This window comes from Dermochelys coriacea, chromosome 3 (genome assembly GCF_009764565.3).
Source record: "Dermochelys coriacea isolate rDerCor1 chromosome 3, rDerCor1.pri.v4, whole genome shotgun sequence".
NCBI classification, from domain to species: domain Eukaryota; kingdom Metazoa; phylum Chordata; order Testudines; family Dermochelyidae; genus Dermochelys; species Dermochelys coriacea.
In genome coordinates this window covers 156085704-156112415 of record NC_050070.1, presented here as the reverse complement: position 1 = coordinate 156112415, position 26712 = coordinate 156085704, and the positions used below count along the sequence as shown (strand labels likewise).

Sequence of the window (26712 nt, the reverse complement as noted above, 5' to 3'; positions counted from 1 at the left end):
TGGCAACTGCATTCCAATCTTCTTACCCAATATACACAGTGCTAATGTACAGCAATGCACAGATTACACGTTTTAACAGAGGAGTAAAAGTGAAGCAAGTCACGCAATGTAATGTGTTTGTGAACTTCCCCACCTGATGTGACAAAGCTGATTAAAATACAAAAGCTAGTCTGCTTAGCTTCTTATTTTTCTTAAGTTTCTTAAACAAAAACAAAAAACACCTAAACCAAACAAAAATTCTATCTCAGCTCATTTCAGAATGCCAAAGTAGTATTTCTATCAGACAGTGGGAAAATCCAAACTAAAATTATGTGGCTACAATTAGCTTTTTGATATTATATAACTGCATAACTTGATGGTTCTTTTTCCCAGTGCTACAATTATAAAAACAAAATAAAATGTTTAAAACACTAAATAGATGTCATTAGGAATTTAGTTGATTATGACTATGAAGGATTATGATTCATATTAAAATCATAACCTATAAAAATCATCAGCTATGCTGGGTGAGCTCTTCCAGTGACAGATCTCATCAAGAAAATCTGCCAATAAAATACAGACAAAGCTGGTTAAAAAAAATTCCTATTGAGTTTCAGCATATGGAGTTCAGGTGCTCCTGACACTGACATATTTTGCATATTTTTAGCTGCTGACTACTAAAAACAATGAGGTTGATGTGAAAAAGCTGGAGCTAATAAGATTTGGCAAGCACCAAGGAAATAGCACAGTTTTTTTTTTTTTTTACAAAATGTAATAATAATGTTCTGTGTATGGAACACCTTTAGCTCAATATTTATAACTGTTTCACCTGCCTTGAAATGGGGACTACAAAACAGTTGGATAAATGGACTAAAATGTTGTCCAGTTCCACCATAGCTTCTGTGTTGGGAGTATGGCAGTGAACTGAGGTCTCGATGTATTGGCAGGTCCAGAGTGGACAGGAAGCCTTTTGGGATCCATGCACCAGTCCTACAGGCCAATGGAAAGTATGCCAGCTCTTGCTGGCTCGAATTGTGGACTGCTTGTGACATCCCAAACAAAGACCTGATTGAAGACCCAATGAAAGAAGTCCTGGGATTCTACCTACCTATCCGATAGGTAGTGGACTGCACTTAACTGCACTGAGACCTACTGCATGGACAGTGTGGATATCTCCTCCACAAATGGAAAATCAAAGAATCACGAAATTGTGACTTTGGTGGGGTAAATACTATGCAACACTTCACAGAAAACTGCCCCATTCACACTTACAGTGGTGGCATAAGGAGGATCCACCTAGCTGCCCTAGAAGCGTTAGAATGTCTTTCAAATCTCATGATTCAATTATATCAGCCGATTGCTTTTCAAATGCCATATGAAAGAAGACTGCAGCTTCTTTACATGCTTCTGGATCTTCTATTCAAAATGCTATTTGAAAACATGCTAAAGCAAGTTTTTCAGTGAATTGTGGCATGCATCCTTACATCTTTTCAAGTAACTGCACACTACAGGGATTGTTCTTCCTCTTTCTCCAGTGACAGATACACAGCACAGGACCCCGTATTACAGTGTGATGGTTTCAGTCCTCTCTGCTCTAATGCCCTCTTACATCAGTTATGTGGTTTACATCATGTGGCATTTTTACAAACATAATTAACACAAACTACAACACTGGTAAGTAAATAAAACTGTTAAACCACAAAAGTAAAGAAACTGCACAAGCAAAAGTTCCTCAGAACCCATATATTATACTCAACATTCCCACAGATTCCTTTTGTTTGTCTACTTCTTTTGAATACTCACAAGTAAATGTACACAAGCACTATCATCTTCTTTCCATGGAATTTGGTCTGTCTCATAAACAAAGTTCTACCACAGTCTTTAACACAGATTTCTAAATGATGAAGTCACCGTAGGGATTAAACAGCAAATATGTTCTTATCTTTGATGATAAACCTTCTGCATTGACAGCACAGAACACAGTGCTTGTCCCCTGGCAGTGTGTCTAGCCAATGTCTGTTATTCGTTCCACTTCTTAAAGATATGCATTGAATACCATTACTATGTTCATAAAAGAAAAATGAAAACACATTTGTGCAAAACTAAAAATATGTGCCCTTTACATATTTCATTCATATCTGATTAGTTGGAGATATAAAAGCATCTGAAAAATTATACCGGAACTGGTCAGAACTGCATAGCTATGATTGGGGGCAGACCCTGGCTACCCACTGAAGCACACCAACCTTGCATAAAAACTAGGAAATTAACACATACAACAACTGCATTTAGTGACCCAATTAAGCCTACATTAGGACACACCCATCCACTTCAAACCTTGAAAATACCTATACAAGACATTAACGGAAGTCTCCTGTGTACTTTGCTGGTTTCTTGTTGCCTACAACACTGTTGATAAACTATCATTTCATAAGGCAATCACTTAGATCTCCATGGACACAAAAAAGCTATACATTCCCTAACTTTATTACGCTTACACTCAACATAAAACTTTAATGGCAACCTTAGTATTTTAAAGCAGATTAAATTCCTAAACGAATAGACTGGGTGACAGTCACATATGCTGGTCTGTTGATGCAGAAGAGTATGAGATTATCATTAAGGTTTTGTGTTGAGTGCAAGTTTGATGAAGCTGGGGTATATATTGCTTTTCGGTATCTATTGCAGCTGGAATCCCAATTGGCCTGGTCTACACTACGAGTTTATGTTGGATTTAGCAGCATTAAATCGAATTAACCCTGCACCCGTCCACACAACAAAGCCATTTTTTTCGACATAAAGGGCTCTTAAAAACGATTTCTGTACTCCTCCCCAAGGGGATTAGCGCTGAAATCGACATCACCATTTTGAATTAGGGTTAGTGTGGATGCAATTCGAAGGTATTGGCCTCCAGGAGCTATCCCACAGTGCACCATTGTGATTGCTCTGGATAGCACACTGAACTTGGATGCACTGGCCAGGTATACAGAAAAAGCCCTGGGAACTTTTGAACCTCATTTCCTGTTTGGCCAGGCGAGCTCATCAGCACAGGTGACCATGCAGTCCCAGAATCAAAAAAGAGCTCCAGCATGGACCAAATGGGAGGTACTGGATCTGATCCCTATATGGGGAGAGGAATCCATGCTATCAGAACTACATTCCAAAAGACGAAATGCCAAAACATTTAAAAAAATCTTCGAGGCCATGAGGGACAGAGGCTACAGCAGGGACACAACACAATGCCGCATGAAACTTAAGAAGCTCAGACAAGCATACCAGAAAACCAAAGAATCAAACGGACGCTCTGGGACAGAGCCCGAGACATGCCGCTTCTACGCTGAGCTGCATGCAATTCTGGGGCGGGGCCACCACCACTACCCCACCCCTGTCCGTGGACTCCAATGGTGGGGTACTCTTTGCTATGCCTGAGGATTTTGCGACTGGGGAAGATGAGGAGGAGGAGGAGGAGGACAAGCTTGAGGACAGCACACAGCACACCGTTCTCCCCGACAGCCAGGATCTTTTTATCACCCTGACTGAAATACCCTCCCAACCCAATGAAACTGCAGAAGGGACCTGTGGTGAGTGTACCTTTTAAAATATAATACATGTTATAAAACCAAGCGTTTTTTAATGATTAAGTAGCCCTGAGGACTTGGGATGCATTCGTGGCCAGTACAGCTACTGGAAAAGTCTGTTAACGTGTCTGGGGATGGAAGGGAAATCCTCCAGGGACATCTCCATGAAGCTCTCCTGGAGGTACTCCAAAAGCCTTTGCAGAAGGTTTCTGGGGAGATTAGCCTTATTCCATCCCGCATGGTAGGACACTTTACCACGCCATGCTAGTAGCAAGTAATCTGGTATCACTGCATGACAAAGCCTGGCAGCGTATGGTCCCGGTGTTTGCTGGCATTCAAGCAACATCTGTTCTTTACCTCTCTGTGTTATCCTCAGGAGAGTGGTATCGTTCATGGTAACCTGGTTGAAATAGGGGAATTTAATTAAGGGGACATTCAGAGGTGGCCGTTCCTACTGGGCTGTTTGCCTGTGGCTGAAACAAATCCTCACCGCAGTTAGCCACGTGGTGCGGTGGGGTGGGGGAGGGAATTGGCGCTGAGCTGTTCGCATTTGGCTAGCAGGGATCTTGCTTGATACCAGCCATGCGGTGGGGAGAGGGGTAAAGCGATCATCCCAGAGAATTGGATGGGGGGGGCGGGGTTAGTTTGGTTTCTGCTGCTGCACGTTAAGAGGAAAACTACAGCACTAAATGGCCAACTCAACGTGCTTTGCTTGGTATGGGAGAGGAGGGCGCTGCTGTTATAAAGGTTGCAGAAGCCGAAAGACTATGGCTTACTATGGCTGCCTGCAAGACGAATTCTGTTGCCTGGCACTGCATGTGTGATCTCTAACACCAAAGCCTCAAGCACTCAATATAAGATACAAAATGCGACCTTGTACCAAAATCACATTTGCTATGTAATGTGAATAGTGTTCACCATGAAAGAGTACAGTCATTGGTCTGTAAAATGTATCTTTTAAAATACTTCACTCCCTTTTTTTCCTCCAGCAGCTGCAAATGTTTCAAGCCTCCCTCCTCTGTCCCAAAGGCTATCTCAGATAAGGTGGCGAAAAAAACGCAAGCGTGATGAAATGTTCTCTGAGCTCATGCAATCGTCCAGCACTCACAGATCTCAGCAGAATGTGTGGAGGGACACAATAGCAGAGTACAGGAAAGTGGCCGATGAACGTGAGGAGAGGTGGTGACACGAAGATCAGAGGAGGCATGAGGCAATGCTGGGGCTACTGCGGGAATTAGGACATGCTCCGGAGTCTGGTGGAGGGTCACAAATGGCAGCAGGATCACAGACTGCCGCAGCAGCCCCTGTTTAACCACTCTCCCTCCTCCCCAAATTCCATAGCCTCTTCACCCAGACACCCAAGAATGCGGGGGGGGGGGGAGTGGGGGAGGCTCCGGGCACCCAACCACTCCACCCCAGTGGACAGCCCAAGCAATAGAAGGCTGTCATTCAAGAAGTTTTAAAGTGGACTTTTCCTTCCCTCCTACCCTCCTCCCACACCCCACCCAGGCTACCTTGTGAGCTATCCCCCTATTTGTGTGACGAATTAATAAAGAATGCATGAATTTTAAACAACAATGACTTTATTGCATCAGCAAGCGGTGATCAAAGAGGCAACCAAGGGGGCAGGTTTTCATGAAGGAGAAACAAACAGAAGTGTCACACAGTACCCTGGCCAGTCATAAAACTGGTTTTCAAAACTTATCTGATGCACAGAACTTCCTGCTGTGCTCTTCTAACTGCCCTGGTGTCTGGCTGTGCGTATTCAGCAGCCAGGCGATTTGCATCAACCTCCCACCCCGCCATAAACGTCTCCTCCTTACTCTCACAGAGATTGTGCAGCACACAGCAAGCAGTAATAACAATGAGAATATTGGTTTCGCTGAGGTCTGAGCGAGTCAGTAAACTGTGCCAGTGACCCTTTAAACGTCCAAATACACTCTACCACCATTCGGCACTTGCTCAGCCTATAGTTGAACAGCTCCTTACTACTGTCCAGGCTGCCTGTGTATGGCTTCATGAGCCAGGGCATTAAGGGGTAGGCTGGGTCCCCAAGGATAACTATAGGCATTTCAATATCCCCAACAGTTATTTTCTGGTCTGGGAAGTAAATCCCTTCCTGTAGCCATTTAAACAGACCAGAGTTCCTGAAGACACGAACCTTTCCCGGCCATCCCATGCTGATGTTGGTGAAACGTCCCTTGTGATCCACCAGTGCTTGCAGCACTACTGAAAAGTACCCCTTGCAGTTTATGTACTGGCTGCCAAGGTGGTCTGGTCCCAAGATAGGGATATGCGTTCCGTCTATAGCCTCACCACAGTTAGGGAATCCCATTGCAGCAAAGCCATCTAGTATGACCTCCACATTTCCCAGAGTCACTACCTTTGATAGCAGCAGCTCAATGATTGCGTTGGCTACCTGCATCACAGCAACCCCCACAGTAGATTTGCCCACTCCAAATTGATTACCGACTGACCAGTAGCTGTCTGGTGTTGCAAGCTTCCACAGGGCTATTGCCACTCGCTTGTGAACTGTGAGGGCTGCTCTCATCTTGGTATTCTTGCGCTTCAGGGTAGGGGAAAGCAAGTGACAAAGTTCCATGAAAGTGCCCTTACGATTGCAAAAGTTTCGGAGCCACTGGGAATTATCCCAAACCTGCAACACTATGCGGTCCCACCACTCTGTGCTTGTTTCCCAGGCCCAGAATCGGCGTTCCATGGCATGAGCCTGCTCTAGTAACACCATGATCTCCAAATTGCTAGGGACAGCGGTTTTAGAAAATCTGTGTTCATGTCCTCATCACCGTGCTTCTGTCGCCTCCTTGCCTGGTTTTTCAGGTGCTGGTCTGCATAAACTGCATGATAATGCATGAGGTATTTACAATGGTCATAACTGCTGCGGTGAACTGAACGGGTTCCATGCTTACTGTGCTCTGGCATCTGCTCGGGCAATCCAGGGAAAAGGGTGCAAAATGATTGTCTGCCGTTGGAGGGAGGGGCAACTGACAACATGGCTTACAGGGTTGGCTTACAGGGAATTAAAATCAACGAAGGGGGTGGCTTTGCATCAAGGAGAAACAGAATGGCCCCCTCAAGGATAGAACTCAAAACCCTGGGTTTAGCAGGCCGTTGATTTCACAGAGGGAGGGAGAAAGGGAGGAGAAAATGAATACAAAACAAACCTGGTCTATTTCTTGTTTTGATCCACTTCATCTATCTTTATACATCTTGCAGGCAGCAGACAGTGCAGTACGACTGCTGGCCATGGTCGTCTCCTGGCTGCTCATTAGAAGACAGTGCAGTAGGACTGCAGGCAGGACTGAATCGCCATGAGACAAAACTTAAAAGGGAAATGACCTGGCTGAGTCACTCCCACGTTTGCCCAGGCGCCCCTGACCGACCTCACCAAGGTTGGCTAAAAGAGCACCCTGGAGTACAGTGACGATGGCTACCAGTCATACTGCACTGTCTGCTGCCAAAAGGCAATGAGCTACTGCTGTGTAGCAATGCAGTACCATGTCTGCCAGCACCCAGGAGACATATGGTGACGGTGAGCTGAGCTGAGCTTGCTGTGGTATGGCGTCTGCATGGGTAACCCAGGAAAAAAGGCGCGAAACAATTGTCTGTCGTTGCTTTCATGGAGGGAGGGAGGGAAGGGGGAGCCTGACGATATGTACCCAGAACCACCCGTGACAATGTTTTTGCCCCATCAGGCATTGGGATTTCTACCCAGAATTCAAATGGGTGGCGGGAACTGTGGGATAGCTACCCACAGGGCAACGCTCCGGAAGTCGACGGTTGCCTCGGTACTGTGGACACACTCCACTGACTAAATGCCAACTAAATGCACTTAGAGCATTTGTGTGGGGACACACATAATCGACTGTATAAAAACGCTTTCTACAAAACTGACTTCTATAAATTCGACCTAATTTTGTAGCGTAGACATGGCCTCACAGAGCATAGGAGCTTATTATTGTGAAAGTGAGTGGCAAGGAAGACGAGAGACTTCTCCCTTATCTTATTTCCATGGTTTCAAGACTTTGGGTTGGTGTGGTGTGTCCTGACACAAGCTTTGCTATCACGAAACACATATTTGTGTTACTAATACCAGCATATGTTTAAGACCACATTGCTCCTCTCAAATGAAATTGACTGATTAGTTATAAACAAAATTACATCCACAAAACTCACTAATTAGCAGTACAGCAGAACCTCCGAGTTATGAACACCTTGAGAACGGAGGTTGTTCATAACTCTGAAATGTTCATAACTTTGAACAAAACGTTATGGTTGTTCTTTCAAGAAATTATAACTGAACATTGACTTATTACAGTTTTGAAACTTTACTATGCAGAAGAAAAATGCTGCTTCCCCTCCCCCCCCTTTTTTTAGTGGTTTACATTTAACACAGTACTGTGCTGTATTTACTTTTTTGTTGGTGGTGGTAATGGTGGTGGTGGTCTCTGCTGCTGCCTCATTATGTACTTCCGGTTCCAAATGAGGTATTTGGTTGACTGGTCAGTTCATAACTCTGAGGTTCTACTGTCCTATGATGTAGAATGTGTAATTATAAGTCAGACTACCCTCTCACTTGATCTAACTATTTCCTTTACTGAAAATGGAAAATTCCACAAGTCTGTGGATAACAAGCACCCCTCCTTTCATTCATCTTATGCTATTCAATTCAGGCAAAATAGTAAAACTGCATTATTTAAACAAGTATGATAGACCCAGACCAGTGGGGTACAGGAGTCTGGTCTTATTGGGATCCGGGAAGTGGGCGGGCGAAGCCCGTCCACTGCTAAAGGGTCCCCCCCAGCCTAAAAGGGGGATCCACAGGACCTAGATACCCAAAAAATTCCGGGGGACAACTAATAAAATAACAGGGACAGGAGTGCGGTCAAAGGGTCAAAAGAAGGGAACCGGACGGGGACACCGAGCAGAGAACCCCGGACAGAGCCCACTGCTCCTCAAAGGCGTCAAGGGAGTCAGAGGACGCCGCCCAGAGGAACTCTGCCCGGATACGTGAACGGACCGAGGATCGGAAATAGGCCCCACAGTCACAGGAGACTCCATCGGCCAACCTCCTCACTCTGGTTTTGTAGATGGCCATTTTAGCTAGGGCCAGGAGGAGGTTGACCAGGAGATCCCGGGACTTTGTGGGGCCACGGATAGGGAGTGCATAAATGAGAAGGTGAGGGGAGAAGTGCAACCAAAAACGTAATAAGATATTGGTGAGGAGCCGGAATAGGGGCTGCAGCCTGGCACACTCCAAGTAGACATGTGCCAGGGTATCCCTCACGCCGCAAAAGGGGCAGGTGTCTGGGATTGTGGTGAACCGCGCCAAGTACACGCCCGTGCTCACGGCTCCGTGAAGGAGCCGCCAACTGACATCCCCGGCGGGCTTTGGGACTAAGATGGAATATAGGCTGGCCCACCGGGGCTCTTCACCCTCCAAAGGTGGCAGGAGGTCCCGCCATTTTGTATCGGGGCGGGACACGAGGGTGCGGGCGTGAAGGGTGTGGAACACGAGCGTGTAGTACAGGAGTCTGGTAGAAGGCAAATATACTGGCCACTGGATGAACAGTTTTCTGTTCCCTGAGTGACCACAGCAGGGGCTGCACTAGAGCCATCAAGAACCTGCTAGAACCAATTAAGACAGGCAAGCTAATTAAGATACCTGGAGCCAATTAAGAACATACTAGAATCAATTATGGCAGGCAGACTAATCAGGACACCTGGTTTAAAAAGGACCTCCCATCATTTAGGGGAGGGTGTGCAAGGAGCAGGGAGTGAGAAGGTGTGTTGCTGGAGGACTGAGGAGTACAAGCATGTTCAGGCTTCAGGAGGAAGATCCTGAGGTGAGGATAAAGAAGGTGTTGGGAGGAGGCCATGGGGAAGTAGCCCAGGGACTTGTAGCTATCACACAGCTGTTACAAGAGACCCTGTAGATAGTTGCAATCCACAGGACCCTGGGCTGGAACCTGGAGTAGAGGGTGGGCCCAGGTTCCCCCCATCCCCCTCAACTCCCTATTTGAGACAAGAGAAGGTGACCTGGACTGTGGGTCCCACCAGAGGGGAAGGTCCCTGGCTGATCCCCTGGCCAACTAGGTGGGTCTGCAGAGACTGTGGGGATTGTTTGCCTCCCTTTCCACATGCTGGCCAGTGATGAGGTTGGCTGAGTGAAGCAGGTTTGAGCCACTAGCAAAAGTGGCCAAACTAAGGGCTGCTGTGAATCTCTGAGGCAAGCAAATCTGCCAATAAGTAAAGGACCCACCAAGGCAGAGGAGGAACTTTGTCACACAAGATAATGAATGTCACATTCAGATCTTTTCAGCTAACTGAAACACTGCTACTACAACGTCTACTGAGACCTCAGTCAGACCAAACTCCCATTAAAAAATAATTTTGCCTGAGTAAAACTTGACAGGACTTCAGGATTTGTCCTAGTATTAACTGTATTACTTGTGATGTGCTAACTTCCCTCTTGTGATGTGCTAACTTCCCTCAAGCTGATGGGAGATGAGGACAATCAGCACCTCTCAGAACTGGAACTTTATGTACCACTACAAAATAATTACCAAAGACAAAGGGTTGGATTCTCCAGTCCACCAAGTTTACTTTGCACCACTTACTTAGCACAAAATGAATTTACAATGGAGTGTAATTGCCACTGGAGAACTCTCCCTGGCTAAGGGGAATCGCCATCAGCATAAAGTAGATAGACTCTGGGAAAGCCGACCCACTGCAAGTATAACTGGCGCCAAGGCTGGGTGAATGAGAATCAGAAAGTCGCGTCTAGCTCCCTGATAGCAGGGAGTTCCCTTTCACTTCAGGTGCAGTGGAGAATCAAGCCACAATTATTTACGGACATGATCCAAAGCCCACTGAAGTCAATGGAAAGACTGCCATTGACTTCAATGGGGTCTGGATCAAGTCCTTAAGGAGGAAGTTGTTGTTGTTCAGCATTATGGGGAAAATTTTGCAAGGCATTCATGTGATTTGTCTTAAATTCACATTTTTGAAAAGCCCAAGTTATTTATTAGCAACAGTAAATCAAAGATTTATTTCAGTCAAAAAATTCAAATTTTATGGGATTTCTGGGTATTCATTTCAACAGTCATAAAAGCATGGCTTAAGTTATTTGAAGAAAACTGCAAATATTTCCTTTTGGATTAGAATAGGACAGCAGGGTTCCAGTGAATACTTTACAGCCTTTCAGTTACAGCACAATTATTTATAACTTTACAGCCAGATTTCACAAGTTTAAGCAAAAGATTTTATTTCTAAAAGCTGCTAATAATATGTGATTTCTGGAAAACAAAAATCACTAAAAAAGGTACACAATTCCGAACCATTCCTTCAGAGATTCTGCATAAAATCCTTATCTTGGAGTCAGCCTCCATATTTATATTCATTTTGCAAGAATGCAGGGTGAATTAATAACTGCTACAGTATTTTGTACTTGCTGAAATAGATCAATTGATCAATATCAGCCTAACAGTGTTGTCTCATAACTCAGCATGGCCAGAAAACAAATTAAAAATAAATGTCAAAATTTTCCAATTTCCACCTCAGTAAACAGAATTTTAAAAGGTTTCCTAATGCAATTCACATGGCAAAATATATGCCTAAAAGATGCTAGCGAAAGAGATAGCAAAAAAAGAGCTAACAAAATATTTCAAACCCTATCTTTACCGGGGGGAAATATATTTTTACAGATATACCTACATTTTCAAAATACACAGCTAGCCACCTTTCCTAAGAGTAGAGGAGAAATTAACCATGCCACTTAAAGATTTTTTTCAAAACTCTTCTTTTCAGAGATCATCAGAAAAATATTATATGTAAATACCTACATCTTATCCAGCCATAATACCATAGTCTCAAACTATTTCCTTAAAGCTCCTTCTCCATGGTTACAATGTTCGATTCCCTTGCAAAACACTTTAATTCTCTCTTTAAATCCTCACAACAGTTACCATTTTCAAAGTGTCTCTGACCTCTGTCTTTCAAGAGTTGCCAGTAGTAGGTTAGGCAGCATATATTTAACCTTGGGCTTGATCCTGAAGTTGTTTCAATCTGTGTAATATTCACATCTTGCAGTCAGTGAGGATTTTGCATAAGAAAAGAACGCATGATTGGGTACAAGGCTCTCATGTTCAATTCAGTAAATAAAAAGTATAGTTTTGCAAAGAAAAAATATGGAAATTTGTCTTTGCTGCAAGTGCATTTTCATTATGTTTAATCCTTTCTTTCTGAACCATTCTTTTGTTTGTAATATACAAGATCAGATGCTTTTTATTTGCTTCTAATATGAAGCAATATGCCTAAAAAAATCCCACAATCATTAATGTCATAATCTATTAATGACCCCCATGATGGCTGTTATACTTTCAGTCTGCAAGAATTGGATCTGTTTTTACATCTGAATGGTTTTTAAGGAAGAGAAAATTGTCTAAGACAGCACCTCTGGTAGTTACATTTTCATGTGGATCTTATTGGCATTCATACTTTTATTTTTATACCCACTACTGTTCTTAGAATTCAGGAAGCCAGCTGAACTCAATTCAAAATTAATAGAGTAACTACTTTAAACATGCTCCATTCCTTCAGTCTCTCTGATACTTAAAACTCCATTTATATTTGACCATCATTTAAAATTGCTATTCTTTGACAAATGAAAATGCTCTCATCACAATACATTGATGGAGAAAAGATAGCAGACATCCCCATGAATCAAGAGGAGACTGTACCCCAAAGATGTAGTAGCACTGCTAAGAGTTTTCTCAACAATGCAACTCTTCAAACAAGAGCATAACCTTTCAATAAAGAGCTTTAAAGAAACATGTCCTGTATTTGATTAGCTAGTGAGAAACTGGTGAGAATTCAGAGAAGAGCACCAAAAAAAAAAATCAGGAGTCTAGAAGGACTGATTTATGACAAAAGATTAAATAACTACAGCTTGTTTAGGGGACAGTGTGTGTTTGTGTGGAGAGGTGGAAGTGAAGGGACAGGAGAGAAGAGACATAGGACATGTTTACACTGAAGCTGGGGGTGTTCTTTCCAGCTCAGATAGATGTGCATGCACTAGCTTTCATCAAGCTAGCATGCTAAAAATAGCAGTATAGCCACAGGTGGTAGCACAGGCTGGTTGTCCAAGTACATGCATAGCATCTCAGTTGGGACTGTACTCCAAGTAGCTAGCCTGTGGTGCTGTCATTGCTGCCATGGCCACACTGCTATTTTTAGCTCATAGCTCAATGACAGCTAGCGCATGTACATCTACCTGAGCTGGAAATGTCACCTCCAGCTGCAGCCTATAAATATTTGAAGGGTATAAACACAAAAGAGGGAGTGGAATTATTCAGCATAATAAAAGAGTATAACCAGAATAATGAGATGAAATTACAAAATAGAAAATGTAAGTCAAGTATCAGGAAATACTTCCTAACTGTGAGATCTATTACGACTGCAGAAGAACTCTTCAGGGAAGTGGTGAAAATGCCATCATTTAGGTTATTTAAAATTGGATGGAAAAAAAACAGCAATACATTTTAATAGGAAACAATTTTGCTTTGACAGGAAGATGGCCTAGATTAACTAATAAGCCTTCTCCATATGATCAAGCTAACCCTTTAACCTCAAGCAAACACAAACTCTTAACCAGTTTAACTCTACTTTACAGTTCACCATTGAAAACTCTTAGAGCTTATCTTCATTAGGAAAAAGTTGTACTTTTAACACGTTAACCAATAGTGTTAAAATCCTAGTGAAGACAAGGCAGTTGTAGTTTTAACATGTGTTATCTTGTTGAGGTAAACCTTAGTGGGGAGCCTAGGGCTTACCTTGACAAGATAACACATGTCAAAACTACAACTGCCTTGTCTATGCTAGAATTTTAACACCTACTCATTTACATATGTTAAAAATACATCTTTTATGTTAGTTTAGATATGATCTTATAGGAGCTTCCTCCTCCTTTAACTTCACTACTCTAATATAATACACTATTTGGTGTTCTTTTGAAGACTAGCAGGATTAACGCTATTTAAATATTTGAACTAGATTGGAACACAAGATGACTAGCAACTACTGGGTAAACATGAGGGTCTTATGGCAGTTCACTGCACAGCCATGTGAGCAATGAGTTTGATTCCTAGATCCAGCCTGCTATTTAATGAAGCTAATCAGGACAATGAGTTATGGGGGCAGCACGTTGGATCCTTGGGGAAAAAGGAGTACCACACATTGCTCATTAATTATGATATGGTGCCAGAAGCAAAGAGTACAGGGGGGAGAGGGGAATGGGAATGGGAGAATGGAGATGACCCAAGTGACAGCACAAATAATCAGGGTTCAGGCATGAACATACCAGTCGGGAGCGGACAAAGAAAAAGGTACTGTTAGACATCTTGCAGGCTTGGAGACAGAATTTTCATTAGCAAAACCACAAAGCTATAACTTATATTCAGCTGCTCAACCATTTAACTACAATTAACTCTTAGGGTATATCTACACTGCAAAGAAAGAGCTGAGGTGCGGAATCTTAGAGCCTGGGCCAATTGACTCAGACTCGTGGGACTTGAGCTGTAGGGCTAAACATAACAATGTAAATGTTCCCAATCTGGCTGGAGCCTAGGATCTGAGACCCTTCCCTCTCATCAAAGACCAGGGCCTGGGATCCAGCCTGAGTAGGAACTTCTACACTGCTATTTTTAGCCTCTTAGCCCAACCCCTGAGAGCCCAACTCATTTGACACAGGCTCTGAGATTCAACATCATAGGCTTGTCTTTGCAGTGTAGACAAACCTTAGCTTATAGTTTGATTAGTGACTCGTTTGATAAAACATACCCATAAACTTTAAAAAGTGTAGGTCCATGAAAAATGCAGACGTGAGGTCAGTCTACTAAGGGTATTTCTTCATTGTTGTTAACTTGGCAACTGGAACTGAGTACTGGGTTAACCTGGTTGTGGCTACACTGCAAAACCATGCCCAAGTTACTGTGCCCTCACTGGTACTCTATGCACCCATGTGTGTCTCCAGGACTTTCGAGGGCATAGCCACGGTTCTTTGTCCTGCAGTAAGCTGAGCCACTCTACGATTCTTTCCTTCTGCACATACAGGAGGAACTACGGAAAGGCAATGGAGGACCATCAGCCCAACTCAAGACTCTGGATTCTGATTTGCAAAACTGCCAACCCCTCATAGTTGCAACTGAAGTCAGTGGGAGCTGTGCTATATAATAGTAAGTACTCTTCAAAATAAAGCTCTAGACATCTCAAATAGGTACCAAAATTAGTGGACATTTTTGGCCTGAATCTTTCAATGCCTCGATATAAAACAGGGATAGTACAACCACTTCATCTCAGAAAGCTGTTTTGAAGATAAATTGCTTCATATTTATGAAGCATTCAGATATTATAGTGATGAGCACTATGGGGAAGCCCTTGAAGAAAGCAATAATTCTGCATTCAAAGCAGGGGTTGAACAGCATGTAGTAAAGCTGCAGTAAAGTTGCACAGGCAACTTTAATTCCGCTTGACATTGTAACCTTAACACTCTTTTAATGTACATTTTTGTATGTAATGCTATATTTATCTCCAAGAAATAGAAGTAGAACAAGGGCCAAACTTTCCCTTTGCTTTAATCCAGTGAAAGTCAGAGGTCCATGAGGATTAGAATTAGAACTACTACATACTTTGCACTTTTGCTGCCATGTAGCATGTGATATTTGGCCCATCTCTTTCCTCACCCTGTAATGAGACACTTCAGGCCACCATCCTGCATATGAGATCGGCCAGAGATGTCAAAGGAGGTTTTGGTGTAGACTGATAGCTGGATGTGGCTCTGTAATCTTAAGAAAAAATGAGTCTTCATATTTCAGTTTCTTTTTTGTGAGGAGACAGAGTGGCTCTGGCTAAAATTTTCCAAAACATCTAAATGAATTTGGTACCCAAGTCCCATTTTCAAAACTGATTTATGCATTTAGCCTCCAATGCACTTATGCATCCGATGAAGTGAGCTGTAGCTCACGAAAGCTTATGCTCAAATAAATTTGTTAGTCTCTAAGGTGCCACAAGTACTCCTTTTCTTTTTTGCGCTTAGCCTCATAAGTCTCATTGAAAGTCAACAGAATTTAGAGTTAGGACTTGTCTAGACGAATAGTAAGTGCACAGCACTTTCCTGTTTGCAGGATTGCTGAAGCCCAATCCCACAATCAGCGTCTCAGAGTTAGTCCCTTATTTGTATTGATTCAGATCAAACTTGTGTCCACGGCTAGCTGACACTCAGTGCCACTTCCCCTTAGGAGCTGGTAAAGTTCCTCTCTTACACCCTGCCTGTTTTTCAAAAGGTAGCAAAGAGTCTCTGACTCAGGAGACCATGAGTATCTGGCTAAAGTACTTGCTCTTTTCTAATTTGCATGGTCTCCAGCAAGTTCCACTTTCATCAGGAACCCTTTCTCCTATAGCTGGGGAGTCAACTATGCACTGAGTTCATTTCTAAGTCTCATTTCATAAATACACCCCAGTGATTAGCCTACTTAGCAAATCTTTCCCAGAGGAAAAGGAGAGAGAGAATGGGTATCAGATTTTTAAAAATATTAAATTGCCATGTGTATTTAAATTAGATATTCTAGATTTAATAATATATTTCTATATTAGATTTTTGAAAAGTCTCCTCCAATATTTCCCCACCAGTTTTGAATAACACTCTCATCTGGATATTTTTGGAAAGTCCTGATGAACTGATCTGATCTCTCAGTGAAAGATGGATAAGTTATTATTCCTGATGTTCATTTAAGTGGGGTGTGAGGGGAAGCTAATCCTATGAAGACCTGAAGTTCTGAAGGCTATGTTACTGTCAACAGTAAAAGGAAGCAAACAAATCTCATTGCAAACCTACCATGTTATTTGGGCTTGGCTGGCACAGGCATTCATTTGAGCTCAATCTTGTGTGCATGTGCAGTGAGTTGCAAACTTCCACTCCCAGCCTAGGAACCAAATCCATGGTCCTACACTAAAATCAATAGGAACAAGAAGGAAATGACTATGATACAGTCTCTCCCCAATTCTCAGATGTCTGTCTACCGCCATATACAAACATTTGCATTTATAATCACTAGAGTCTTTGCACAATGCTCAGCTAACTGATTACATATTATGCACCTATGAAAATAATAAATTGAAATGTTTTTCATATTTACACACTATATATTATATGCTCTGTCTAGTTTAAGGAAGATGGAGGCAATTTCCATAGTGCACAGGACCACAATACTCTTTAATCCAGCCTTGAGCGTGCCACCTATTAACAGTCCATGTGGCCCCTCCTGATGCACACTAGAAGTTCCCTAATGTGCTTTGTGTACTGATGTTAGGAAGGGATCCTGAACTTTTTGCTGTTGCAACACAGTGTCATAGTGTGGAAACTAGGACTGTCAAGCATTTAAAAAAATGAATCATGATTAATTAGGCAATTACACTGTTAAATAATAATAGAATACCATTTATTTAAATATTTTGGATGTTTTCTACATTTTCAAATATATTGATTTAAATTATAACACAGAATACAAAGTGTACAGTGTTCTCTTTGTATTTATTTTTGATTACAAGTATTTGCACTGTAAAAAAACAAAAGAAATAGTATTTTTCAATTCACCTAATACAAGTACTATAGTGTATTCTTTTTACCATGAAAGTTGAATATACAAATGTAGATTTATGTACAAAAAAAGCTACATGAAAAACAAAACAATTAAAATTTTAGAGCCTGCAAGTCCATTCAGTCCTACTTCTTGTTCAGCCAATCGCTCAGACAAACAAGTTTGGTTACAATTTGCAGGAGAGAGTGCTGCCCGCTTCTTGTTTACAATGTCACCTGAAAGTGAGAACAGGTGTTCTCATGGCACTATTGTAGCTGGCGTCGCAAGATATTTACGTGCCACATGTGCTAAAGATTCATATGTGCCTTCATGCTTCAACCACCATTCCAGGGGACATGCATCCATGCTGATGCAGGGTCTGCTCGATAATAATCCAAAACAGTGCATACTGACGCATGTTCATTTTCATTATCGGAGTCAGATGCCACCAGCAGAAGGTTGATTTTATTTTTTGGTGCTTCGGGTTCTGTAGTTTCCACATCGGAGTGCTGCTCTTTTAAGACTTATGAAAACATGCTCCACATTTTGTCCCTCTCAGATTTTGGAAGGCACTTCAGATTCTTAAAGCTTGGATCGAGTGCTGTACTATCTTTAGAAATCTCACATTGGTACCTTCTTTGTGTTTTGTCAAATCTTCAGTGAAAGTGTTCTTAAAATGAACAACATGTGCTGGGTCATCATCTGAGACCGCTATAACATGAAATATATGGCAGAATGCGGGTAAAATAGAGCAGGGGACACACAATTCTCACCCAAGTAGTTCAGTCATAAATTTAATTAATACATTATTTTTTTAACGAGCGTCATCAGCATGGAAGTTCCTCTGGAATGATGGCCGAAGCATGAAGGGGCATATGAATGTTTAGCGTATCTGACACTTAAATACCTTACAATGCTGGGTACAAAAATCCCATGCAAACACCTGTTCTCACTTTTTAGTGACATTGTAGATAAGAAGAGGGCAGCATTATCTCCTGTAAATGTAAACAAATTTCTTTGTCTTCAATTGGCTGAATGAGAAGTAGGACTGAGTGGACTTGTAGGCTCTGAAGTTTTACATTGTTTTGTTTTTGAGTGCAGTTATGTAATTAAAAAAATGTACATTTGTAAGTTGCACTTTCATGACAAAGCGATTGCACTACAGTACTTGTATGAGGTGAATTGAAAAATACAATTTTTTTGTTTATCTTTTTTACAGTGCAAATATTTGTAATAAAAATAATATACACTTTGATTTCAATTATAATGCAGAATATAATATATAGGAAAATGTAGAAAAACCTTCAAATATTTAACACATTTCAATTGGTATTCTATTATTTAACAGTGGGATTAAAACTGTGATTAGTAGCAATTTTTTTTGAGTTGATCGTGTGAGTTAACTGCGATTAATCTCCAGCCCGAGTGGAAACATATGAGAAACGCTGTTTTAGAGAATATATGTATAGCATTTTTTTTAATGCAAACAACATAGAAAATAGGACTCTGAATTGATCCTGGAAAGTGTCACAAAGAAGCCAACATTCCACGACTTTTAAATATAAATATAGAGACAACTAATCCCTCCCTTGTCCATGCTGTGATGAGGATCAACAAAAAAGCTGACAACTGCAGCGTCCAGTCTAGGAATCCCGCCTGCAAGGATACAATTCCACAGTATAGGTATAGGGAACAGCCAAAGGAGCAGATCAAGTCACCAGCTAACGCACGCTATTCACTAAGCATGCATGTTTGGACATACAGAGAGTAGGACATGCTTTTAAGCCAGCAAATTGTCTCCTTTTGCCTGCAGTATGCAGTTCCCAATTTAGAGCACATGGGAATATCCCATGAAGAGATCCTGTCCTGCTGCTTGCATGGAATGTGAAGATGGTACCTTTAGACTCTCTCCCCTTAGCACTCACTTGCAGCATAGAGAACGTCTAAGTTCTAACATGGCTGAGCAATAGAGCATTTACTTGTCTAGGAATATTATATACCAATCAAGCTCTAGATTTGTTGAGAAATGGATTAACCACTATTCATATTCTCCTCCAAAAAGTTCTGCAAGACCTAGGTAGGATGATTCAGCTCTGAAGCAGTTTTGTAAACAGAGAATGAGGGGGGAGTAGCAACACTTAACCAACAGAGGAAGTCTAGAGTATGTGGACACAATGAACATAAATGACCTCAGAACCCTCTGGAGGTGACTGGGCTCATTCAATTAACAATGTACTTTCTAAAAACTGCCAAAGTAGTAATGAATGTGGTACTGTATGTAAAACACATATCGTTCTTGCAATGCATCAATGGTGGGCTCCATACTCCAGGAAAGATGTGGAAAAATTGGAGAAATTTGAGAGGATTAAAGGTCTAGAAAACATGACCTATGAGGAAAGATGAAAAAATTGAGTTTGTTTAGTCTGGAGAAGAGAACACTCAGGGGGACATAACAGTCAAGTACGTAAAAGACTATTACAAAGAGGAGGGTGATAAATTGTTCTCCTTATCCACTGACGACAGGACAAGAAGTAATGGGCTTAAATTGCAGCAAGAGAGATTTAGGTGAGATACTAGGAAAAAACTTCCTAACTGTAATGGTAGTTAAGAACTGGAACAAATTACCTAGGGAGGTGGTGGAATCTCCACCACTGGAGGTTTTTAAGAACAGGTTAGACAAACACCTGTCAGGGATAGTCTAGATAATACTTAGTCCTGCCTCAGTGCAGGGGACTGGACTAGAAGCCCTACCAAGGTCCCTTCTAGTCTTACATTTATATGGTTTTTCAAGTGAATAATAAGCATTCCCAGTGTTAGAACACACTTCAAAATATCACACAATAACCCAGCATAGCTCTATCTAATAGATATTTATTCTTAGTACTAGCACCAAAACATCCTTTCCTCCAATATCTCCACAAGCTCCTCATTCATTTCAGGATCTAGTGAAAAACTACTCTCCTCATTCTAACACCCTCTCTGGGCTTGTTCAACTCTACTTTTATGGATCCTGTCTGTCTCTGCTCCACTTATCTAAATCATTAGTCTTCTCTCAATCTCTATAACATACTACTGTAAGTGTAAGAGCCTTCTTTTCTGCAAATTCTTACATCTGAAATAGCATCCTTCTATTACTCTACTTTATGTGCACTCCACTCTCGTTGTTTTTCACATGAGATTTGAAAGCAATTGCCTTTAATGTTGCTTATAAGATCACCAAAAAGCGCAATCTTGCCACACAGTAAATTTACTGAAGCATCACAGAACTATTTATGGAATAGCATTTATATATCATATTTCACAGTCCTTCTGTAAATTTACAATAGGAAAACTACATTTTTGGGACCTTTACTATACCTCTTAATTTCTGTGTCCCCTTCTGCTACTATTTAATTCTAATTACACAAATTGACCTCTACTTGGGAAAAGCCAATTTGGGAAAATTAAGCTCTATGAGTTCACATTCAGAGATCAGAGTAGCAGCCGTGTTAGTCTGTATTCGCAAAAAGAAAAGGAGTACTTGTGGCACCTTAGAGACTAACAAATTTATTTGAGCATAAGCTTTCGTGAGCTACATTCATCCGATGAAGTGAGCTGTAGCTCACGAAAGCTTATGCTCAAATAAATTTGTTAGTCTCTAAGGTGCCACAAGTACTCCCTTTCTTTTCACATTCAGAGTTTCTTTAGAATAGTCTCAGCATTTGTAGCTTTGCTCCCTCCTTCTACCTCATGGAACTGGCCAGCATTTTGGCCCCCCAACCCCATGGATCACTAGAAAACTCCAGAAACCATATCCATCTGTCAAAAGGCCTTATTTTCTGTCCCCAACCCACAGTAGAAGTTTCAGATCTGGGTCCCTTCCATTTCTGGAAGTGGAGGCGACTTCTCAAACCAGTAATATATAAAACTCTGTAAAGTTCTTTGAATTCTCTCTTGTATAGACAGGTTTCAGAGTAGCAGCCATGTTAGTCTGTATTCGCAAAAAGAAAAGGAGTACTTGTGGCACCTTGGAGACTAACAAATTTATTTGAGCATAAGCTTTCGTGAGCTACAGCTCACTTCATCGGATGCATTTGGTGGAAAATACAGTGGGGAGATTTATATACACACACAGAGAACATGAAAAAATGGGTTTTATCATGCCCACTGTAAGGAGAGTGATCACTTAAGGTGAGCTATTATCAGCGGGGGGAGGGGGGAGGAAAACCTTTTATGGTGATAATTAAGGTGGGCCATTTCCAGCAGTTAACAAGAACGTCTGAGGAACAGTGAGGGGTGGGGTGGGGGGGAGAAATAACATGGGGAAACAGTTTTACTTTGTGTAATGACCCATCCACTCCCAGTCTCTATTCAAACCTAAGTTAATTGTATCCAGTTTGCAAATTAATTCCAATTCAGAGTCTCTCGTTGGAGTCTGTTTTTGAAGTTTTTTTGTTGAAGGATAGCCACTCTCAGGTCTGTAATCGAATGACCGGAGAGATTGAAGTGTTCTCCAACTGGTTTTTGAATGTTACAATTCTTGACGTCTGATTTGTGTCCATTTATTCTTTTACATAGAGACTGTCCAGTTTGACCAATGTACATGGCAGAGGGGCATTGCTGGCACATGATGGCATATATCATATTGGTAGATGCGCAGGTGAACGAGTCTCTGATAGTGTGGCTGATGTGATTAGGCCCTATGATGGTGTCCCCTGAATAGATATGTGGACAGAGTTGGCAACAGGCTTTGTTGCAAGGATAGGTTCCTGGGTTAGTGGTTCTGTTGTGTGGTGTGTGGTTGCTGGTGAGTATTTGCTTCAGATTGGGGGGCTGTCTGTAAGCAAGGACTGGTCTGTCTCCCAAGATCTGTGAGAGTGATGGGTCGTCCTTCAGGATAGGTTGTAGATCCTTGATGATGCATTGGAGAGGTTTTAGTTGGGGGCTGAAGGTGATGGCTAGTGGCGTTCTGTTGTTTTCTTTGTTGGGCCTGTCCTGTAGTAGGTGACTTCTGGGTACTCTTCTGGCTCTGTCAATCTGTTTCTTCACTTCAGCAGGTGGGTATTGTAGTTGTAAGAATGCATGATAGAAATCTTGTAGGTGTTTGTCTCTGTCTGAGGGGTTGGAGCAAATGTGGTTATATCGTAGTACTTGGCTGTAGACAATGGATCGTGTGGTGTGATCTGGATGAAAGCTAGAGCATGTAGGTAGGAATAGCAGTCAGTAGGTTTCCGATATAGGATGGTGTTTATGTTTATTTTTATGGCTGACTTAGAACAACGCTTCCTCAGCTCTCGTCCCCTAATGCCCTTACTCTACTTGCGCTACACTGATGACATCTTCATCACCTGGACGCATGGAAAAGAAGCCCTTGAGGAATTCCACCATGATTTCAACAATTTCCATCCCACCATCAAACTCAGCCTGGACCAGTCCACACAAGAGATCCACTTCCTGGACACTACGGTGCTAATAAGCGATGGTCACATAAACACCACCCTATATCGGAAACCTACTGACTGCTATTCCTACCTACATGCCTCTAGTTTTCATCCAGATCATACACACGATCCATTGTCTACAGCCAAGTTCTATGATATAACCGCATTTGCTCCAACCCCTCAGACAGAGACAAACACCTACAAGCAAAGAAGAGGAAATATATCCTCTTACCAAAATAAAGATAATGTTTATGTCAAAACAGTATTTTATTGCTTTAATAAACTGCTTATATATATTCCTAAATACATATTCACATGATCTTAAATAGATGCCTATTGAAACAATTGAATGAATGATACAAGCATGCATGCATGAGTCTACAGGGGTGCCCAGGTAAACATATTGTTGTTCTGGAATAGAAAAGTAATTAGTAGACCTAAATTAACTCTGCTTCATACTCATTTTTCAAGTTCCTCATTTTGCTTTACTATATGCATATTTGTAATAAGGCTAGGTCCAGGGGACCTGCTGTATTGTGCCAGACACCATCCCTGCTTGGGTTGTATAATCCAGGTTGCATAACGAAGAGTTAGTCAACTGTAAATTGAGGATGAAGGTTTAATGAAGCACAGACTTGACTCAAGAAAAGTACAGTGCAAATATTTTCTTGAGTTAATCACATGAAAATCTCTTATAAATAGTGCCTGTATTTTCAGTGCCTCAAGCCCTTATTTAAATACTCTACTCTACAGAGAACGCCTATTTTTTGCATGTAGTACACATGCATACAGCACACCTCTTGTTGGCACCTACACCCACAAAGAACAGGGGTGATGAAAAACAGCTACAGCAAACCGCTGCTTATTAGGCAAAAACCACCATCCATTCCATCCTGATAGCTGCACAGATTTAAAGGTTATATTTGATTTCATTCTTGTATTGCTTTTCTGATGTTGATGATAATACCACGTTATCATTGTAGTACAATTGGCTGCAGTTTTAGGTGAGTAGGAAGAAGGGAATGTAGGGTCAGAATAATCACAATAATAAAATGGATTTAGTGACTCTTAAGCTCCTGCATGGTCTTTAAGATGGAATCTAATCAATCAGTATGTTAGTTTTGTTAGTCAATTAATCCAGGAGGATTCTCCCCTCCCTCCCTATCCTGATGGATAAAACTTTGGGGGGGGAATGGGATTTTTTTTTTCCATTTGGAAGAAAACTCCTTTCATTGTTACACATTTGCAAGGACAATTGAATCATGAATACAAAGTAACTCTACTGACACTTTTCCAGCCCACTAACCAAACATTTTGAAAGATATGATTTTCAGCTTCTTAACTAAATTTCTGAAATTCAAAATAAAATTATTACTGAGAACATCTCACTAGTCCAAACTTTCTCACAAAATGAGCACTGTCAATACAGTCACTTATTTTACCTTGAGAAGGTATGTGGGAATATTGCTGAAATCCACTGGTAACTTCAAAAGGAAATGAGCTGAGAATTCACCAGTCTGAGGAGAAAGCACAAAAATAATGAGACCTAGAGCAAAAGTGAACTCACTCTCTATTATCTACAGCAAACAGGGTCATAAACTGAACCTATTCAGACTGAAATATTTAGCAAGGCAAGATCTTCTAGCAACTGGGGAGGAAGAGTTAAGCAACAGCTTTCAACGGTAATTGTTGAAAATGAAAAAAAAACATTTATTTACAGCTTTCACAATAAGCAATATGGCAAAGTACTCCAAGACTCTAAGGACATCGCTCCCACTGAGTCAATGGTAAAAAGGTCCTTTAGAGAGCATAATGGCTGGCACCATATAAGAACCTAGATTAGATTAAGCCAGGCCCTATGGCTTCTCTTTACTCATCACTTTTGAAGTCATTGCTTCTGCAGCTGCAAGTTAACTTGCATCCTAGTGTTTTAACAAATGGATTACATCTAGTAGCAAAAACTATTCCCACAAATATAAATACCTCGTGAAAACTCAAACTACAATAATAAGGAGGGAATGTAAAGGTCATCAATGACGTGTTCCACAAACTACATCCTCATGCTAAATAGGTATGTCTTTAAAGGACTCTACTTTAAAAATCACAGGCAAAAGAATTACTATTCTGTATTGCATCCAGAATACAATGTAATACACAATCTCTCTATCCTGGTGTCACTTAAACATCCCAATGAGGACAAGGGCTCTACTGTACTTAATACTGTACATACACAGAGGTAAACAGTCTGTAAACTCTTCAGGGTACTATCTAATTTTAGGGCTAGATTTTCTGAAGAGTTTAGAACCAACAGTTCTCACTTAGGCACTTAAATATATTGCTCAGATTTTACAAAAGTGCTCAGCACTCAATAGCTCCCACTGAGAATAATGAGAAAAGTTTGCCCCTTCGTTTAGGTGTCATAGTGGAAACTGAGCATGTTTTTTTTTGAAAATCAGGCCCCAATTTTGCAAATCTGGCTATTTGTGTGTTCCAGTACAGCATTTAGATGTATTGGAAATTAGTATGCCTTGCACACATCTGATTTTTTTTTAAAAAGAAATTCATTATATGTATTTTGATGATACACTTATTTAATATAGTGACTGCCTGAATGTTACTGGGAAGAACTGGCTGAATTATCACTAATAATTAAAGAGACTGCAGCCCTGCCAATCTCATCAACACTTTCGTCTACAGTGAAAATAAAGCCCAAAAAATACAGTGAAAGTACTAGGGTATCAGATAAAAAGAATAATTTTTCCTCGCAACAGAATAATCACATATACACAGAAATGTCTTTTTTTTACCACTGAAGGGACTTGTTGAGAGAAAAAAGGAATGCAACAAGGTTACTCTTTCAACAGGTATCTACTCTATACATCTCTATTTCCAGGGATTTAAAATATGGCTTAAAAATCCTTTGAGCATCTACCTGTCCAACTGTACAAGATCTTTCTTTGACAAAACTATATTAGAACATTCATAAGTTATACTAGTGGAAGAAAATAGAAAAGCATGGATAGAGTTTTCCTCTTCCCCCATCATTCAGGTATGTGCTTGCTTGTTAAATAACATTTTTCATACCATTAATTTCCAAAGCGGGATCATGTCTCTGAATGGAGGTGGGGGGGAAGACTAGTAGATCTTTTATTTTATAAAGAGAGCTACAGAACCTATATGGCAATGTAAATTACTTCTTTTAAATAGACATTTATGCAAACTTGGTGTTGTTGTAGTCTAGAAACCAAATTTTAGCTTTCCACCATTTTAGACCACAAATTAGTTTGCCCACAATTCATCCATATTGAAAATTTCACTCTGTCAACTAATAATTAGAAATGAGTGAAGGAAATTTTGTTCAAATTAGAATCCACACTGGACTATGATATGAGTTCGAAGACAAACTAGAAGTACCAGAGCTATAGTTTGAGTTTGGAGGATGCCATAAATCTTATGAGCTGTTTGATAACAAGCTGCAAAATGGGGATCTCTCACGGAGAAGGGATTCCTATATCCTCTCATTAGGGTAGTCCACCTCTGCACACATCTGAGTAGCAGCCCTTTTCTGTCAACGGAAAATGACCGCCCCTGATTCTCGGGAATGAAATGATCCTCCTACCTGTGAAGGGCTCAAGTTTGCTCCCATTGGCTTCAGTGGCACAGGATTTGTTCAAAGATAAACAAATGTACTGAGAACTTTAAGACTGATTTCTGTAAGTAAAGCCTTTGTTTGTGAGAGTAACTGGAATGTGCCAAATAATTTGTATATAATCAGGAAGGGAAAGAGATTCTTTCATTCTCAACATCTTCGGGTTTGTTCTACTCTTAGTAAACTTGGAGAGATCTTAAGGTGTGAGAACTTGAGCTGAAAATAGTGTAGATGGTTCAGAAGTAGCATTTAAATCAGTATGGAGGAAAACCCTCTTACCAGTTCTTTCTATAATTTCTCTTCAGGATTATGTAAATTGTAAGACCTGGAGGGCTGCTTTGCAACTGTTGTCTACTGAGAAGTTGCCAAACTCTCCCTAACACATTGCTGTTTTTATGCATCAAGTGTACGTAAAGGAAATGGGAAGGATTTCC

At 41.1% G+C, this 26712-nt stretch overlaps 1 protein-coding gene across 11 annotated transcripts in view; it reads right to left on the bottom strand.

Moving 5' to 3' along the window:
* BABAM2 (BRISC and BRCA1 A complex member 2) overlaps nucleotides 1–26712 on the bottom strand; it is a 309223-nt gene that overhangs the window by 177068 nt on the left and 105443 nt on the right. For 6 of the 11 annotated variants that reach the window (XM_043511627.1, XM_043511626.1, XM_038396235.2 and 3 more), the window contains 2 exons: nucleotides 24072–24146; nucleotides 16468–16581 (listed from right to left, as the gene is read on the bottom strand). In XM_043511627.1, the coding sequence (XP_043367562.1) occupies nucleotides 16468–16581; nucleotides 24072–24146 (189 nt within the window). The remainder of the gene's footprint in view (nucleotides 1–16467; nucleotides 16582–24071; nucleotides 24147–26712) is intronic. The other 5 variants (XM_043511630.1, XM_043511631.1, XM_038396238.2 and 2 more) reach the window with 1 other exon arrangement.